The 18,222-nt window shown below is 44.9% G+C and overlaps 1 protein-coding gene across 4 annotated transcripts in view; it reads left to right on the top strand.

The window, feature by feature from the left end:
• The window catches only part of BRAP (BRCA1 associated protein), a 71,117-nt gene extending 58,585 nt beyond the window's left edge, over nucleotides 1-12,532 (top strand). For all 4 annotated transcript variants that reach the window (XM_029571683.1, XM_029571682.1, XM_029571680.1 and 1 more), the window contains exons 11-12: nucleotides 3,163-3,266; nucleotides 10,534-12,532. In XM_029571683.1, coding sequence (XP_029427543.1) covers nucleotides 3,163-3,266; nucleotides 10,534-10,891 — 462 coding nt within the window. In that variant the 3' untranslated portion in view covers nucleotides 10,892-12,532. The remainder of the gene's footprint in view (nucleotides 1-3,162; nucleotides 3,267-10,533) is intronic.
• The last annotated feature ends 5,690 nt before the right edge of the window (nucleotides 12,533-18,222 follow it).

Below are 18,222 nucleotides of genomic sequence, written 5' to 3'. Positions count from 1 at the left end.
ATCAAGGAGGAAATAATCAATCCTAGAGTATGATTGATGCGGATTTGAAAAAAAGGAGTAATTCCTAGCAGTGGGATTAAGTAGTCGCCAAATATCTGTAAGGCCCCTATCCGCGATCAAATGTTTGAGAGCTTGTCTCTCCTTACGCCTCCCTCCCGGACTAGAGCCCGTGTTATCAAGGTAAGGGTTTCTAGTAAGATTGAAGTCCCCGCCAACTATTAAATGCCCCTCCGCCCAGTCACCCAATAACTGGGACAATTTTCCAAAGAAATCCGCCTGGTCACCTGTGGGCGCATAAACATTAACCAGCGTGTAGTGGGTGTTATAGAGCTTCACCTTCAGCAGTATATAGCGACCCTCCACATCCCTTAAGACCGTGCCCACCTCTGGGGTAATATGCTGGGAGAACAGGATACCGGTCCCACAATATTTATCCCCTTTTGTTGCCGCTGAATGATAAAAATGAGGGAAATCCCTAGTAGGCAGCAGCTTTTCATACTGTTTGTTCATGTGCGTTTCCTGACAAAATACAATATCCGCATGTAACCGTTTCATATCCTGAATAAAGGTTTTCCTTTTCATAGGCGAATTCAAGCCTTTCGTATTCACAGAAATTAATTTTAGACTATCCATCTAAATGAGTCATAGGATAGAAATCTCTTCCACCTCCCCACATAGAAACATTGACACCCACCTCCCAACCATGCCCAGCCAAGGATCTCTAAGCAACCCCCCCCCCCCCCATGTGCAATACCAGCATGAAAACAGCTAAAGCTCGAGCAGTTCCCACTCCCCCCACCCCTCCCCTCCCCCCCCCACCCACCCCCCTCGTGCGCCCACTCAATGCGTGGGCTTGAATCATGGAGAGCGATGCCATCACCGAGCAAGCCCTGACCCACCGTCCGCTCGCTCACAGGAATAAACACATATAAAACACCAGCACCTTATCAACCTATAACGTATACAACAATTAAACCTGGCATTAGGCCTCGGCCTGTGTGCCCCTGAGCATGTCAGAGGCCCCTCACAAAAACTCAAGACCGCGAGGAGATACCACCACCTCGCAGTTCTTGCCCCTCAGCCGGGGCCCTTGGATGCATTAGAGTCCTCAGAGTTCCGTCGTAACCGTTTGCCCCCCTTGGGCACCCGTTGCCACTTTGGAAAGTCTCTCCTGTGTGGCGTCTCCAGTGTGCCCGTCCTCGCCGATCTCCGGGTGTCCGTCAGGAGGCCTGCCGCTCGCAGTATATCCTCTGCCTCTGCCACCTTTTGGACTCTGGAGGTGATACCATTAATGGAAAAACTCAGTCCAAAGGGAAACAGCCATCGATAGCGCAGATTCTGATCGCGCAGAACCTGCACCACATCCCGAAACTCTCTCCGCTTTTGAATTGTGGTGAAGGATAGATCTTGAAATATTTCAATCCGATGCCCCTGCCATTGCAGGGAACCCTGAGCCCTGGCAGCAGTCATCACCCGCTCTTTCACCTGGAAATTGTGGAAGCAAGCGATGACATCCCTGACCTGGTTGTTCCTTGGGGTCCCTAGGGACCTGTGGGCTCTGTCCAAAGCAATATGCGGCTCCTCAGCGGGAGCTGTCTCGGAATGAAGCAATATCTTACAGATTTCCTGAACCACCTTTATACAGTCACTCGTATCCGGGGTCTCTGGTATGCCCCTGAATCTTAGATTAGATCTTCTCAATCTATTTTCCAAGTCTTCCACTTGCCTGGATAAAACGTCCTGAGCATCTGAAAGCTTCTGCTGTTCCTCTCCAAGAGTTTGGCCATAAGTCTGTTGTTCCTCTAGGCCCTCCTCCAAGGTCTCCATGCGGTGGCCTATCGCAGCTACCTCCGATTTTAGGCCTGACATGATTGCCTCCATGTCCTTCTTATTCTGTGCCATATCAGCTCGCAGCGCCCCAAACCACGCTGTGAACTCGGATCGGGAGGGCACTTCATTGTCTCCCCGTTCAGGGGACCCTGGGGTCACCTCCCTTTCCGCCTCGGGAGAGATTCCTGGCCCGTCCGCCATTTTGGCCACGCTGCCCGTTTCCAGCTCCCGCAGCGAAGGAAAATTTTTTTAAATCAATTTTTTTCCCTTTGGCGGTCATAGCAGCACTTACTAATGCCGATTCGCGATTTGGGGCGAAAACCGAGGCCTCTGGACGCCGATGTGCGCTGATGTTAGGAGCAGTCGGTGAGCCGCCGGAGCTTAGCCGTCCGACCCGCGCGGTGACGTCATCCGCTCTCTGGATTATTGTTTTAAGGGTGGTATAGGGCACTGCTTGTTGGAGACAGCCTCTGTAAACCTTTCAGAATTTCCAGATTTTTGAGTTGACGAAGTTGAAATGCTTATTTAAGGACAGAAATTGAGCCAGCTATTTTGGTTATGGTATAAAAGTGACCTTAGAAGGCCATTAACCATGCCTGCAATATATCTGGGACTTGTCGCCATGTGCTTAATTAAAAAGTGATGGTAGTATTCCAAGTCTGCATTAGACAAATTGCCCTGCACTAGAAGTTAAATATCTGTTACTTTCCCATGTGTGCCAATTATGAAATTAATGTGAGTGTTCATCAGAAAAAAAACTTGTTCCAGTGTATTCCTAACAGCAGCTCCCTCTTGAAGGAAAATAGTGTCCCAAAATACAAACGCACATTACCGTATCATACAATTTGTAGCCTGTAAATGATTGCTGTAAAATATGCATGTTTGTTCATTCTTGTGACTTGGTTATCCCCCTTTTAAATACTGGCCAGCCCCCTTCATTCAGACAGAACCACTAAAAGATTTTGTATGCCCATTCTTAAGACATGCACCACTTCTTCATAGATAGTAAATCTTGTGTGCTGTGATTGTTTTGGATTTTTGACTCCTGACATTCTTTCTCATTCTCTTTGGGGTAACCAAGCAAATTGAAAAATGATCCAATCTGGTCTACTGCCATTGTGACAAGAGGGGTCATAGCTTTTCATCACAAATTGTGATTCGAGCATCCTGGGGTCATTCTGCTATCCATAGAGCATGGCTGTGGTCTAGGATGAGTTCCCTCCAGTGAGCAACCATTCCAGTTTTATCTTCCAAAGTCTTGGAATTACCATAGGAAAAATAAATATCCATGTCATAAATTTCTTATGAGTCAGTTTTGCTTTGTGTTTTTAGATAAACAACATGAAGACTAAGTTTAAAGAAACGATAGAGAAGTGCGACAATATGGAACGCAAGCTGAATGACCTGTTGAAGGAGAAGCAAGCTATAGAAAAAAAGTAGGTATAGCCTGCAGTTTTTCTACAAAATGGGAAATTAACTGTCTCACTGATGTGCAACATCTAATCCAAGCCTCCATGATTAATCAGTCATTCAGCTTGTGTTTGTTAGTTTTATTTGATAACTATGCCTGCACCTTTTTCCTGCACCATTGCCTTTCCAGCTCAATTAGAGCTATGCTCTGTTGGGCTATGGGGCCATAAGCCTTCACCCACAACTACATAAGGTTATTGGACCTGATTTTCAAAGCCCTTTTCACTCCTAAAACGTGTGTGTGTAAAAAAAAAAACTTGCAAAACCCAATTTTGCTCATATGCATACTTTCAATTTTGAAATGCATGCAAATAGTTTACATGTAAAAAGTTACATCCTCTCTGACTAGGCTGCAACTTTGTATGCGAGTCCACGTGTGGAATGACTGAACCTGTGGATTTCAAAGTGGACTTTAACGCACTTTGAAAACTCAGGTTAAAGTCTGCGAGTAGCCTACACTGGTTGTTTGAAAATTATTCTCCCTGCCCTCGCTTCTTGTCCAGCCATCACAGTCACAATCCTGTGCTCCTTCTGGAACCCAGTACTTGTGCACCCTGATTCTGGCCACTAGCTATCGTGGTTGTGCAGTGACCAAAACTCCCCGAACACAGGGGCTGTATATGTTGTTTCACCATCATCCAGACAATTTTAAAATCAGTATAACCATGTAAATAGTGGTCAGCAATTCAGCACCATTCTGTGGCTTTATCTGGCTCTCTTAAGCCGCTTTCCTTATGAAGACTGGAAGGGTAGTTTTGCGAGCAGAAGTCTGTAAGAGCCCCCAGAGGATGGTCATGTGATGTGATGTGAACAGTGGAGGCTATGATGCTCTGCAGCTCCAAGTGCCATTCCTTTGCATTGGCGATTACATCATAGATTCTGAAGAAGATTCAATACTGATGTTGAAAAACCTGGTAATCTGCATGGACAGGTTTGTAATTAAATCTAGCCCAATAATCGCTTCAAAATCCATGAAGAAAAGAAAGTGGCAAGGCTACAGAAACAATGATAGCTGACAACTGAGAAACTCCAACTAGATCAATAAAGATTGTTGGTGATCCCAACAATGTTGACTACTTCAATCGCATCAATGCACGAAAAGGCAAGTCAGAGCTCCCTTATAAACATGGGCTATTTTGTTGTGGACAAGCCAGGAAAATTGATGGCAAAGTTAATAAAAACTTTGGAAGAGTAAAATGCATTCCCTGTACGTACCAGGATCAGTCCAGACTGCTGGGTTATGCCTCCCGTCCAGCAGATGGAGTCAGAGAGAAACTGAAAAGGCACCACTGATATACCCTGGTGCGCCCCCTGCGATCCTTCAGTATATCTCTGACTCCAGCAGATGAGAGAGCATAACCTTGCGGTCCTGATCTCCTGTAAATTGAATTGTGAAGGGGTTTCCCTATCAGGTTTGATTAGTATATAGGAGAAATCCTGTGACTGGATCAAGGTAATATTTTGTACCTAATGAGGTACTGCTAATTTGGTATTGCTAATAGGAGCCATAGCAGGCAAGGCAGGGCACTGCCCTACAGCCTTTTCCCGGGGTTTCTTTCAGCCCTACCCAGTGAGAGGAGGGGAGAATTAATCGGTGGGCCGGTCACTCTCCCTTTCCGACTCCTGAGAAGTTTAATTCCTCGGAGAAAAAGTTTAGCCGGGTGCACTACACCCCCTACCGGCTCCAATAATAAATTGTTTGTGAGGTAATTTGCTTAGCTGCCGGTGGCAGCGCTCTCAATAAAAAAACAAACAAACAAAAAAAAAAAAACGAGGTAATTTGGTCCAGCCGGCTGTACTCACTGTGGTCTCCGGAAGGGGTGGCTTGTCACCCAGCCCTTGTTCGCGCCGTTTTTCGTGCCGTTTTTGGATTTTCTTAAAAAAAAAAAAAAAATGCCCCGAGGAACTGTTTGTGCGGTGTGTGGGGATCACGGCCGCCTGCTCTCCCGCGAGGGCCTTTGCTTCCCGGGGGTGAGGGCTCCTCGCGGGGGCCAGCCGCGGCCGGGGGCTCCCCTTCCCCTCGGACTGGTGCACGGGCAGCGTCGGGCAGATCTCGGCAGTCCTCGCTGCCGATTCCGGGGGCGGCGGCCATTTTGGAAAATTCGGCGGCCATTTTAAATGAGCTCGAGGGCGACGCGATTTCCTCCGAAGAAGGGGAGGACCTCCCCCCCTCTGTCCCCGCCGGACCTTAGCCCCCGCGGGCCAGATTTGCCACCTGGGGGAGCAAAAGGAGGTTCCTTGAAAAGACCTCATCCCTTTACCTCACAATTTGTTCTTTTGCTCCATAAGGCGTATATGGAAGCCGAAACGGAATGGGATCAGGGTAATCCTGGCCCAGCTAAACAGGGAAGAGTTTCTACAGGTCTCTTTGGATTGGGAGATCCAGCTCCGGCTCCTCCTAAACCCCCGCAGCAGGCTTCTACGGCTCCCCCTCCAAAACCACAGCCTGCAGCTCCGGTTCCCCTTTCACAGGCTCCGTCCCCTCCGGATCCTGATACGGACGTGGGGGGTACGGACCCTGTTGACCCGGTTGAGGGGGATGATCCTCAGATTCTCCGGTTATTTCATAAGGAGGAATTGGATCCATTGATTACTCATGTCCTTAGGGAACTAAAGATTCCAATACCCCAGATAGACTCAAATGCCCAGCCAGGGGATTTTGAATTGGATGGGCTCCGCACTCCCGCGCATGCTTTTCCTTTTCACAATAAACTGTTTCAGCTTGTGTCCCGGGAATGGGATACTCCGGAGGCAACTCTTAGAGTCAGCCGGGCTATGGATAAGCTTTACCCTCTCCCTACTGAATCCTTGGAGCTCCTTTGGGTGCCAAGGGTGGATTCGGCGGTCACTGCCATGGCAAAACATACCACCATTCCCGTAACAGGGGGTACGGCCCTTAGGGATCTTCAAGATCGGAAGTTGGAGACGTTGCTTAAACGCATCTTTGAGGTGTCAGCCTTGGGAGTACGGGCGGCAGTTTGCAGTTGCATGGTACAAAGGGCTACCCTTCGCTGGGTACAACAGATGGTGACATCTCAGGATCTGCCTCCGGATGAAGCAGAGCAGGCAAACCGCATAGAATCTGCGGTGGCTTACGCCGCAGATGCCTTCTATGACCTCCTCCGCACTTCGGCCCGGTCTATGTCTTCGGCAGTGTCGGCTCGGAGGTTACTCTGGCTGCGTCACTGGGCAGCAGATTCTTCCTCCAAGGCCCAACTCGGTTCCTTTCCCTTTCGGGGAAAACTGTTATTTGGCACAGAGTTAGAAGACCTTATCCGGTCTTTGGGGGAGAATAAGGTGTTCAAGTTACCAGAGGACAGGCCTAGATTTTTTCGCCCTTCGGGTACTTTTCGCGGACGATTTCGCGGGCAGCGACGTTTTCGATCGGGGAGGGGCTCCTCCTTTGCTACAAGGCAGCCATCTACGCGCTCCCAGTCATGGACTCCTTCCTTTCGTGGTAGAAGGCCGGCCCGCGCAGGGGCGTCTCATACCTTCGCCACCTCTAAAGCGGCTCAATGAAGGGACGCCGGTCCATTCCTCCGTCCCGGAGGTCGGAGGACGACTCTCTTACTTTCGGGAGGAATGGGCCACAATTACCACGGACCAATGGGTCCTCGACATTATCTCTCACGGATACGCCTTAGATTTTGCAAAACCCCTGCGCGATTTGTTTCTAATCTCTCCCAGCGGTTCTCTAGTAAAGCAACAACGAATTGCTCAGACCCTGGAGCGGCTACAGGAGCTGGGAGCGATAGTGCCAGTGCCGCCCGCCGAACAGCGCACAGGCCATTATTCCATCTATTTCATCGTTCCCAAAAAGGAGGGCACGTTCCGGCCGATTCTGGATCTCAAGCGGGTCAACAGGGCTTTGCGCATACCGCGGTTTCGGATGAGGACCCTGCGCTCGGTCATCGCCGCGGTACACAAAGGCGAGTATTTGGCTTCCTTAGATCTCACGGAGGCTTACTTGCACATAGGAATCCAAGAGTTCCATCAAAGATTTCTGCGCTTTATGGTCCTGGGATCTCATTTCCAGTTCTGCGCTCTTCCGTTCGGTCTGGCGACAGCTCCGAGAGTGTTCACCAAGGTAATGGTGGTCGTGGCGGCGAGTCTTCGGAGAGACGGAGTGTTGGTACACCCTTATTTGGACGACTGGCTCATTCGGGCGAAATCGCGCCATCTCAGCGAGGACGCAATTCAGGCAGTTCTCCATCGCCTCCACTCCTTGGGGTGGGTAGTCAATTACCCCAAGAGCCATCTGATCCCCTCCCAGAATTTGGAATTTCTGGGCGCCTCGTTCGATACCGAAGTGGGGAAGGTTTTCCTGCCATGGGCAAGGATGGAGCGGCTGATGGCGCACGTTCGCCGTCTCCTCGCCCTTTCCTTGCCAGTGGTATGGGATTACTTACAGGTCCTTGGATATATGGCGTCCACTCTGGATTTGGTTCCGTGGTCTTTTGCGCATATGCGGCCGCTACAGAGGGCCCTTCTGTCTCGTTGGGACCCCAAATCGGAAGAGTTTCAGATACCTTTGCCACTCTTACCCCCAGCACGGACCAGTCTGCAGTGGTGGTTGGATCCGGTCCACTTGCTCCAAGGTACCGATTTGGAGCCACCCCAATGGATTATTGTCACGACCGATGCCAGTCTGACGGGCTGGGGAGCAGTCTGTCAGTCTCAGTCCGCTCAGGGACGTTGGACGCCTTCTCAAACCAAGTGGTCTATCAATCGTTTGGAAACAAGGGCGGTTCGCCTAACGCTACAATATTTTCTGCCTTTGATTGGGAACAGAGCAGTTCGGGTTTTGTCCGACAACGCAACCACGGTAGCGTATATAAATCGGCAAGGCGGTACACGGAGTCTACCGGTGGCAACCGAAGCCAGCCAATTGATGGTGTGGGCAGAGCAGCACCTGTCTCGGATTGCGGCGTCTCACATCGCAGGAGTCGACAACGTTCAAGCAGACTATCTCAGCAGGCAACGCCTAGATCCGGGAGAGTGGGAACTATCTCCCGAGGCACTCAGACTCATCTGCCGCCGGTGGGGAACTCCACGGTTGGACCTCATGGCAACTCGTTTGAATGCCAAGGCAGCTCGCTTCTTCAGTCGCAGAAGGGAACACGGGTCGGCGCCCACGCACGTTCTTCTGTATGTGTTTCCACCGTGGCCGTTGGTGGGGAAAATATTGCGGCGAATAGAATCCCACGCGGGACCCGTCGTTCTCGTAGCCCCGGAGTGGCCAAGGAGGCCGTGGTTCGCTGACCTCATCAATCTAGCGGTGGACGGCCCCTTGCGTCTCGGGCATCTGCCTCGGCTCCTTCGGCAGGGTCCAGTATTTTTCGACCAGGCCGATCGCTTTTGTCTAGCGGCTTGGCTTATGAGAGGCGGCAATTGAGAGAGGATATCCGGAGTCGGTCATTACTACTCTTCTGCAGGCTCGTAAACCCTCTACCTCGGTTGCTTATGTCAGGGTATGGAGAGTTTTTGACTCCTGGTGTCAGGGTCTGGAGGTGCCGTCGCGGAAGGCTACGGTGTCTCATATTCTGACTTTTTTGCAAGAGGGTCTAAAGAAGGGTTTATCTTATAATTCTCTGCGTGTGCAGGTGGCAGCCTTAGGCTGTTACCGCGGTAAACTTGACGGAATTTCCATTGCCATGCATCCGGACGTTGCACGATTTTTAAAAGGAGTTAAGCATTTGCGACCCCCGGTACGACCTATCTGTCCTTCTTGGAGTTTAAATTTGGTTCTCCGGGGTCTTTGTACTTCTCCGTTTGAACCCCTACGAAGGGCTACTCTCAAGGATCTCACTCTCAAAACTGTTTTTCTCGTCGCTATTTGTTCGGCTCGCCGAATCTCGGAACTTCAGGCGTTGTCTTGTAGGGAACCTTTTCTCCGTATTTCTAATTCGGGGGTTTCTCTACGTACCGTTCCCTCGTTTTTGCCTAAGGTAGTTTCCGCTTTTCACGTCAACCAGACGGTGGACCCTACCGGCTTTTGCGGTTGACGGAGCGGAGGCGTCGCGGCAACTGGAACTTCGCAAGTTGGATGTTCGAAGGACGCTCTTGCGGTACCTGGACGTTACCAACCCTTTTCGGTTGTCTGATCATCTGTTTGTCTTGTGGGGTGGTCCAAAGAAAGGGAATAAAGCTTCGAAAGCTACGATAGCACGCTGGTTGAAAGAGGCGATTGTTTCTACTTACATTTCCCAAGGTCGCGCCGTTCCGGAGGGTCTTAAGGCTCATTCTCTGCGCTCCCAGGCGGCGTCTTGGGCAGAGAGTGGTTTTATCTCCTCACAGGAAATTTGCCGAGCGGCTACTTGGAAGACGTTGCACACATTTGCGAGACATTACCGTTTGGACGTGCGCGCTCCGACGGTGGACTCCTTTGGCAGTGGGGTGCTTCGTGCGGGACTGTCAGGGTCCCACCCCGTTTAGGGCAGCTTGGGTACTTCCCAGCAGTCTGGACTGATCCTGGTACGTACAGGGAAAGGAAAATTAGGACTTACCTGATAATTTTCATTCCTGTAGTACCAAGGATCAGTCCAGACGCCCGCCCATATCAGTGAAGAGTATAAAGTCCCGCAACTGTTGTTCTTTTTTTTCGGGTTCCGTTTTTACGGGTACTTGTTCTTTTTTGTATGGTTGACTGCATGGTTTCCTCGTTTTCCACATGTTCATACTTTTCATCTTTATCTTGATCTAGTCACAGAGTTTGCCATAGTTTTCTAATTTTCATACTGCTTTGTTATGGATTATACTGAAGGATCGCAGGGGGCGCACCAGGGTATATCAGTGGTGCCTTTTCAGTTTCTCTCTGACTCCATCTGCTGGACGGGAGGCATAACCCAGCAGTCTGGACTGATCCTTGGTACTACAGGAATGAAAATTATCAGGTAAGTCCTAATTTTCCTTTTCTGCATCTAAAGGGTCTGAAGGGAAGAAACACAATTACAGGTTGAAAAATTCCTGGAATTTTCCATAATTGAGTGTTTTATATAAAGCAGAACATCATGGGAGTGATTATATATTACAAGGTCTGGGATTTCCTAAATTAATTTCAGCTCAATTAAACCAGTTAAATTTCGACCATTTATTATACAAGAAATAAGGGTTTGTGTTAAATCAGCCAAAAATGCAAAGGCACCAGGCCTGGTTGGGTACATGGCTGAATATTATAAAGCACTTATTGAGCAGATTAGTATTCTTATAGTAGTTGCCTTGTGTTTTCCAAAGGTGTAACCATTTGAATATAAAGGTGACAAAACTTTCCACTGAGCTAATCGAAGAACAAGAAATGAACAAGTGCTTGCGAGCAAACCAAGCAGTACTACAAAACAAAGTCAAGGAAGAGGAGAAGCTGCGGATGGAAATCTGTGAACAGAAAGATACCCAGATCACAGAAATGCAGGAGCAGCTTCGGGATGTCATGTTCTACCTGGAAGCCCAGCAAAAAATCAATCAGATGCCTGCTGACGCTCGGCAGGAAATACAGGAAGGACAGATCAATGTTGCGTCCTCTGCCAGCGCCCCCTCAGCAGGGGGCCCAGGAAAGATTTCCTCTAGGAAGAGTCGTGGCAAAAGGGGTAAATAACTGAGACTTGCTGCTCATTCTTTTCTAACAAGACGCTCGACACCATACGTCAAACTCAGGCTAGCTGTCAAGTTACATTATTTAATTAAAAGCAAGTTAAAGTTCAGCTAGATGGGTTTCTGTTTTTGTTTTCTCCCAGAGTTTTAAGCTTGTGTTAAATTATTTATCCCTTAAAATTGCTAGGTAGCATTTGAAAATGTATTATTTTAGTATGAATAATGGCTGACCTCTTTTAATTACCATTTGCCGATGTGTTTTTGTTTCCTCCTCTATTCATTGACCTGTTACATCAGTAAGTCTTTTATATGTTGCACATAGTTTTTTTTTTGTCTCGAGCAAGATCTAGTATTGTTTCCTCAATGAATGATTTCTCTTGGAGAAAAAAGAATCAACAGATGGAAAATTGCCCCCCCCCCCCCCCCGTCCAAATGTTCTAAGGCATCTAGCCAAATAAATAGCCACATTGCACGGGTAGAGTACCATTTTTGAAGCCTGACCACCTCTGTGCAGGCTTTCATAATGCATAAGTTTTTAGCAGGATTGAGGGGGGAGAAGGGGGGTTTTCTGCCTGAAGATAGGAAAGCAACATGTTCAGATAGATTATTAATTTATTTTTTTTTTTGCTGAAAAATGAAAATACAATCTGTAGAGACGGCAGATACAAAGTCCATGTGTACTTTCTATCTGCTGAGCCCTCCCCTGCCGTAGGCAGTTTTCAAAGGGAAACAACCTGCATGGTTCCCTTTTGAGAATTAGCCACATGGTCTGTTCAGGGGCTTTGCAGCTAGATGGGCTACCTGAAAACCCTTTTCTTAAAGACAAAATACAGTTCAGGTTTCCCAACATTTCTTATTTTGAAGGTGATGGGTGGGGTTTGTTTATTTTTTTTTCAGTTGAAAATATTAATATATAAGCTTAGTTCAAATTTTCTAAGAGATTTTAAGACCTGTTCAACTGCTTTATTCATTTTGTCTGTCATTAATGGATCCCAATGGGAAAAATTGTATTTATTGTGATCACCATTTCATTAACAATTTTCTTGTAAGTATGGAACATTAAAGGAGAAGGTGTATATGATAGAAAAAAATCTAATTTTTAAAAATTATTTATTAATGTATTAATATGTACTTAGAAATCTCAGTGTATTATTTGTGCATCACACCATAATATAAGGGGAATGTGGATGGAGATTTGTAAGAAACAACTGCGAGTTCTCAGGGGCCAAAGAGATGCAGAGGTGAGCAATAGTGATGGTCCGTGGATCTGAAGCATGAGTTTTCAAAGCCCAGGAGCTGGAGCAGCAACACTCTCTTCCAGCGTCCAACTGCTTACTGCATCTGGGAATACCTTCCCTGTCTGCCATCTCACCCTTTCCCCTCCTTATGCGCTTTCTGATCTGTGGCTACATCTATATCCAAATGTGATGATAGATTGAAGAGCTTCACCCACACAGCTGTAATGTCTATTCGGTGGTTATAGCAATAAGAAGTCATTCCTTTTCCTCTTGAGCTTAAGTCATCAAAGCCCCTGTCTGATTAGGTTCTATTGATTGTTTTTCCACTTGTTATTTTGGTTGTGTATTTTTAGCAAACTTCTAAAAAAAAAAAAAAAAAACTGCCCAGGAAAATCTTGTTTTAGGGTTGAAATAATTTTGGAGTTCTGCTAACCATATAAACCAGGGTTAGCCATTTCTGGTCCTCAAGAGCCACAAACAAATTGGGGTTTCAGGATATCCATAGTGCATATGCATAAGATATATTTGCATACAACAGAGGCAGTGCATGCCAATCTGCCTTATGCATATTCATTGCTAGGATTGATCTTGTTAAGATTTTTATTTTACATATGGATTTAAAAAAAACAAACAGATGTCATATAGATATATATTATGGCAAAGGCCCTTCTGTAATTCCCTTTATTTTTATTTGTTTTCTTAGGGAATTGGAGGGCAGTACAGGGAAACCAGGGAACAGTTTTTCAGTTGGGCTTAGGTCCAAAATGATGGTTGCAGGACAGTAAGCAGGGTCTTGGCCCTTTAAATAGCAAGTTTTTACAGAACAAAAATACCAAGGGCTTCCTGGAACCTGTGATACAGAAACTGAGCTGGAATAGTATATAACTTTCACATCTGTGTAGGGCCCAGCTTAACTGGACCTCCTGAATATTTGCCTTTCAAACAGCTTCGCTTCACAGCAGGCAAACCCATCTTCTGGTGCTTTTCCAGCTCTCCTCCCCTTTCTACTTACTCTGCAGCAGGTGATAAAGCTGGCAGGCTCCTCCCATCAGACCAAGTACCCTCTGTGATTGGCAACAGCTGCTACGGTGTCAAAGAAACAACTCCATCCTTATGTAAACATCCATGTTCATTGAAAGCTTCCAAAGAAGCCTCTACATTTTGTGCCAGCGACACGTCTAATGTTCCTGTATAAATAAAGGACTTTCATACAAGAAGCACCACTTCATGCATATTGAATTAGTGCTATCCAGTGCTGGTGCAAAATATGTAATTATCAACCCCCGTTGTTTTATTTTCAGTTTCAATGCATTTAAAATATGTACGGTTTTTAAACCCGTACAAAAAAACTATGCTGCTATTTCTGCATTAAAAACATGAAAAAACACTACCGATGCAGTACTGCATTTCAAGATCCCACACATTGATAATCTCTGCATCAGCGCAAATTGCACATCAGCTGTATTTATGTTAAGGAGGGTTCACACAGTGAAATTAAATTCTTTTAAAGTCAGCAATCAAAAATGCACAGTTGGGTTGCATTTTCAGAGATCCCCATCCGGAACCGCTCATTTCAAGGAACAACTGTAGCCATTCTCTGATGAATATGCACACTTTGCAGTTGTGTGTTAGAATGCTGTTCTTTGCCACTCTATTCGGGGCAAGAGATGCAGGCACATAGATGTGACACGTATTGAGTACATATTAATAAATTTATAAAAATTAGAAATTCTGCCATTTTCTAAAAGTCTCATGGTGGATTATTACAATCAAATTTATAACTGGAATTACAGTTGCATCACAATTTACAATAAGCACAAGCAATATACATCAGCAAGTGCATGTAAACAGATGAACAGAGTTACAGGTACATTATAAATGGCTGTCTGGGATGTAGCAAAATATATGGAAATCACTGGTCTTTTTAGATTAGAGAATAAGAGAAAAAACAAGTACAAAGTTTCAAATACACAAGCAACGAGGCAGGCACCAAGTGTAATCAAATAAGAAAGCTTTGTGGGGCTGATAATGTGGTTTCATGATGTGAGATATCTGATAGTCACTGGAAGAAAGAAATCTCTGCCATCAAATATAAGTGAAGGCCGGGCTGACTAGCCAAGCTTTAACTTTCTTCTGCAATAGTTAATGCACCTGATGATTAATGTATGTATAATGGTGGCAATGTTGTATTTGTCACAGTAGTTGTGCAATGGGTGATTCTAGCACACATACAAGAAGGAAGTCCTTAACACCTTTGAGATGTGGGTTTCCATGTTAAAGTGGTGATTGAATTGAATCTCTGGACTTCATATAGAGGCCTTAGGTTGTATGGGGGTTCCTGATAGGGGAGGGTAGAGAGAGGCGTGCCCTTGTTGACCAACCCAGAGCAGTTCTGATTTGGAGGGGTTTGAGACAGTCCTTAAGATTAGCGATGAATGAGGCTTGGTCCAATCCCAATTTAATTCAGAATTGGATGGCCTTAGCAAAAAGGTATCAAAATTGAAAGCACTGTAATTTCTATGTTATACAGAGGGATTTGTCTATTAATACCACAATTTCCACTGAAAATCACCTCATGAGAAATAAATTTAATTACTAATACTTCAATCTCTCAATTAAGACTTTCTAATGAGTTGAACTACAATTTAATATATCAAGCTTTGTCAAAAACAATTTTTATCAGAAGAAAAAGGTTTTAGCTGGAGAGGAAGGTTTCATACTATATTCTTTTTACCCCCACAGTCGGATAATCTGTTTTGTAATCATGAACGAACCTCCACCAGCCAGGTATTTTATATGGCTACCGGTGCCATTGGTCGGCCTCTGTCACATGGTAGGAGAAATGGACGGCCGGTGCCATCTTGTACTCCTACCATGTGACAGGGGCCGACCAATGGCACCGGTAGCCCCTGTGACATAGTAAGGGCAAAGGCTATCGGCGCCATTTTGAATACTGACAGCCGATGGCCCAAGTGCAGGAGATCGCTCTGGACCCCTGCAGACTTTTGGCAAGTCTTGGGGGGGGCGGTTGTAGTTAATTAAATTTAAAGGATGGGGAATGGGGACAAAAAAAAAACATTTTTATGCCCTACCCTAATGTGCTCCATAAGATGCTCAGATGCCCGGGAACAGAGCCGGTTTAGCACACCATGTTGTTTTTTTTATTTTCCTGCTCTGAATCCTAGGTGCATCTTATGGTCAGGTGTGTCTTATGGAGCGAAAAATATGGTAATTTAGATTTGTGTTCATTCAATCTCATTTTGATTTTCCATGTGGTTCTGCCTATATATATTTTGGGGCAAGGACAGATCAAGGCATAAACCACAAAATCTGAATTACATGTGGTGGTGGATTTACGTACTACTTTATATTGAGCCACAGGATCAATCCATGTTTTGCCCTCTATAGTATTTTCACAATGGCCACACTTTACATTTATAGTGACCTTGGTCACACTCCTGGGTTTTTGTCCACAAATTAGTATGGATCAATTTATCCCTGATATTTTCTCCTCTGGTGGTTACAATCATAAGGGGATCTTTAAATATGTCGTGTAGTGCTAAGACATGCTTCTTATGTTCAATGTTGGCGGATGGATGCTGCAAACATGGCAGTTGCAGTTGCTTGTTTAAGCACACATACCAATTGTGGATCCTGTTTTCTGGGTTTATATTGAAGAAGTGCCTGTTTGTCCAAATATTTTGCCTGTTTGTAGGCTTGTTTAATCACATTTTTGTGACTGGCAATTGTGTGGATATTTTAAATCGGAGAGAAGCGTTTTGGATATTCGTGATGGTGACCCAAGCACCAGATGGACTCAATGAAGAACTGTACTGGAGCTCATTTGTTTGAACTGATGTGATAGGCGGGCCCAGTGAGGAACCGCATTAGAGTTTATTTGTTATTAGTGATGATATGACGCATTCAACAGTGCATTTTTTCATTGGATAGAGTATGAGACACAACGTACTTTAAAAATGGGTCAGCGTTTGGCTTCAGTACTGAATCAGCGGAAACAGATAGCTATGCCACAGTGAAGAGGACATTCGAAACACAAAACCGATGCCGAAAAGGAGCTCTCACAACTATGAATAATTCTGCCATACAATGAAGATACAGACTGATTGAAGGAGTTTATATCCCCTGAAGAAAGATCCTGCGGGATCTGAAACATGGCCACGTTGGGAGTAGACACAGCTACCAACCGGAACACGGCTATAAAACAGACAAGTCGGTTGAATTGTTTCAGTGAAGTACAGATTGCATAGTAGTATATTTACATCATAAGCTTTGTTTAAGTGGACATAGAGATCAGCTATACTTATATGGCATTTTGGTCCAGATTTTTAAATTCAGGCTATACACAAAAAAAATATATATAAAAAATACCTGGCTGGTGGAGGTTCGTTCATGATTACAAAACAGATTATCTGACTGTGGGGGTAAAAAGAATATAGTATGAAATCTTCCTCTCCAGCTAAAAACATTTTCTTCTGATAACAATTGTTTTTGACAAAGCTTGATATATTAAATTATAGGTCAACTCATTAGAGTCTTAATTGAGAGATTGAAGTATTAGTAATTAAATGTATTTCTCATGAGGTGATTTTCAGTAGAAGTTGTGGTCTTACCAAAAAGATGACATTCAATATTGAAGGACCAGCTGATGTCACAGATTGGATGGATGTTGATATTGAAAAGATAAGGGGAAAGCACTTGGCCTTGAGATACATCACAGTTAAGATCTCTGTGTGAAGATGATTTAGTGGCCTGTGAGGCAAACTGTATTCTATTATGAAGGAAAGACTCAAACTATGTGAGGACTTTGCCTTCAATACTCACGTCACCTAAACATTGAAATAGGAGGTGATGGTCAATAGTGTCAAAGGCAGGGGAAAGATTTAGAACTAGCAAGCAGTTGCCACCTTGGTCCATGTTCATATCGATGTTGTTGATTATGGCTAACAGGACAGTTTTGGTTCTGTGGCCTTTCCTGAAGGTGGATTGATATGAGTGAAAGATGTTGTCCTCTTCCAGGAAGGATAGGAGCTGGATACATACATCTTCTCTGTGCTGTTAGACTCAATCCACTGATCTCCTCCTTCATGCTTCTCATATACTGTATGTGAAATAGAAGAAAAAATATCACTTCAGAGTTGTGGAAGTCTTTTTGTTTTCCTAATTATGAATAACTAAATCACTGACTGGTAGCTGAAACACCTGTGAATGAAAATTATTTATGTATCTCACTATAAATGTTGTCATGGTATCATCAGACCTATTTCAAAAATCAACATAAAATTTTGTTTAAACTTAAAGTAACTAAGTAGGTTATGTATGACAGCCATACACAGATCTGGGTCTTGTTAGCTGGTCAGGATTACATTACCCATGCAATCATTAATCAGTTTAACTTAGCCCAACTGGGTACACATTTTCCTCCTATTAAATTTTAGCTGTCACACTTTGCCCATGTGTGACCAGAGTTCCCTCACCTTGGACACACAAAATGAATGCACCCAGTGCCAGGCACAGAATGAGGCAGTATAAACCTACTTTGCCATAAGCATAACACCCCGTCACTGAAGGACATCCTTTGACTTGAGATGTGGATGTTGAGATGGTTCCAGTTGCACTAATTCTGCATTTGTTCCGCAGAATCTATATGTGACCTGATGACAGAAAGGTGGTTCAGTACTATTCTTTATTGTGTAAAAGAAAAAATTAGGATATTTCATGCTGTTGTATCCTACAAATGTAGGCCCAGACTTGAGAGCCATTTTACTTAGTGCAGCAAGACCCGTTAGCATATCAGGTATGGATTATACTGATCATGCTATCCTTAGAAAAAATTGGTTTGTTTTCTTTAAGTAAGTTCTATGAAAATGTTTTATTTTTTTAAAATAATTTGATGTCTTGTGCATATTGGGAAAGTACTGACTTATAGGGTCATTGTACTTGGAACTTTTACACAAGTTTTTACACCTTAGTTGTATAGCATAATTGTGTAAATGACAATTGTTTAACATATACTGGCCAATATATTAGCTTTAGTATTTTTTTTCTTTATTACCCTAGTAAAATTTGAGTCACTCTT

Source organism: Rhinatrema bivittatum, chromosome 11 (assembly GCF_901001135.1).
Source record: "Rhinatrema bivittatum chromosome 11, aRhiBiv1.1, whole genome shotgun sequence".
In the NCBI taxonomy this organism is placed as follows: domain Eukaryota; kingdom Metazoa; phylum Chordata; class Amphibia; order Gymnophiona; family Rhinatrematidae; genus Rhinatrema; species Rhinatrema bivittatum.
Note: the sequence above shows the minus strand (reverse complement) of the source record. Positions and strands in the feature narration are given on the sequence as shown.